Consider the following 1585-nt stretch of genomic DNA (forward strand, 5'->3'; position numbering starts at 1 on the left):
GTATGATAGAAAGTGGTTTAGGTATAAAACTTTGGACTTACCAAGATAGGATAGATAATACAGTATTTTCTATGGGTTTGCCAAAAAAAAAAAAAAAATGGAATGGATATTGTAAATGTAATTCTCACCTGATAATTACATATATTGCATATAGTTTTAGTATATTAGAGTTAAAACACTTCCTTTTTATTTAGAAAATACCTGATAATTGTTCATATTGTGTATAGTTTTACTGTGTTAGAGTCAAACCTTTTGTTTTTATTAAGACAAAAAGGAGGAAATGTTGTGGGATATTCAATTGCACTGTGAACCCCAAGTTTGCATTTGCATTAATTAAATTAAATCAACCTTGGATCTGGAGGCCGAGTTAGCAACTAATTGACAGAAAGTAATCAGAGAGTCATAGGGTGTCTGTAAGTTGATAGAGAGATGCACAGGAAGTAGTAGGGAGGGACTTAGTGTAGCATGGGTTTTTTGTTGTGGCACAGCAGACTCTCTTTCTTTTGGAGTTACCTGCAAAGAGAGAAGGTTAGCTAGTTGCTACTCAACCTCTCTGAGCTAGTAGGTTTGTACTTCAGCCCTTGACTCCTGAGTCTTATTGATAAATAGAATGATAGAGATTTAATTAAAAGCTGTATTTGGCAGCAGCAACATAGCCGGCTCCTGCAGGAACAGAACTCCCACCAGGTCAAGGCCTGAGCAGCCAGGCCACTGCAGAGAAGCAGGCCATCATCTGTGGAGCTGCATTTGCTGGCAAAAACAGCAACAGATTAAAATACAGTCTCTGTGCAGATGGAAAAGCAGTATGTGTATGTATTACTTGTAAATGGGGAAACATTTTCCAAGATTTTATGGTTTTACAAGTGCTAGATGTGCAGGTAAGTGGAGCTCGTCAGGGCATCTGCCGCCATTGGTGCTCCCGGGCCCGCGGGGTGCTTCGGAAGGCGGATGGGCATCGTGGGCCGAGGTGCTGGGTTTCAGCCGCTGTCTGTCTGCAGCCATGGCCCTGCACTACCCCATGGCTGTGGGCCTCAGCAGGGGCCACAAGGTGACAACGAAGTATGTCAGCAAGCTGAGACACAGCTGGCGCCGCGGGCACCTCACCAAGCACACCAAGTTTGTGTGGGACATGATCCGGGAGGTGTGCGGCTTCTCTCCCTATGAGCGGTGCGCCATGGAGCTGCTCAAGGTGTCCCAGGACAAGTGCGTGCTCAAGTTCATCATGAAGAGGGTGGGCATGCACATCTGCACCAAGAGGAAGCAGGAGGAGCTGAGCAACGTGCTGGCTGCCATGAGGAAGGCTAAGGCCAAGAAGGACTGATCCCCCCCCCCCTCCCCCCAATAAACGTTTGCTACTGAGCAAAACAAAACAAAACAAAAAAACTGAACAAATAAACAAACAAAAAAACCAAAACAAAACAAAAAACAAGTGCTAGATGCAATAGCAGTGACTTTCTGTCTCAACTACACAGCTATGTAGTGTATACCAATTCTTTTCCCCTTGTTCTCCATCTTTTAAAAACACACCAGTTGTTAATTAATTAAATATTATTACAACCAAAATTGGGGATAAGATGCTGGTGGT

The 1585-nt window shown here is 43.7% G+C and overlaps 1 protein-coding gene across 1 annotated transcript; it reads left to right on the top strand.

The window, feature by feature from the left end:
* The first annotated feature begins 1000 nt into the window (after nucleotides 1-1000).
* On the top strand, nucleotides 1001-1321 carry LOC131907457 (large ribosomal subunit protein eL36-like). Its single transcript, XM_059258693.1, has one exon. The coding sequence runs from the start codon at nucleotides 1001-1003 to the stop codon at nucleotides 1319-1321; it is 321 nt and encodes a 106-aa protein (XP_059114676.1).
* The last annotated feature ends 264 nt before the right edge of the window (nucleotides 1322-1585 follow it).

This window comes from Peromyscus eremicus, chromosome 3, assembly GCF_949786415.1.
Source record: "Peromyscus eremicus chromosome 3, PerEre_H2_v1, whole genome shotgun sequence".
NCBI classification, from domain to species: domain Eukaryota; kingdom Metazoa; phylum Chordata; class Mammalia; order Rodentia; family Cricetidae; genus Peromyscus; species Peromyscus eremicus.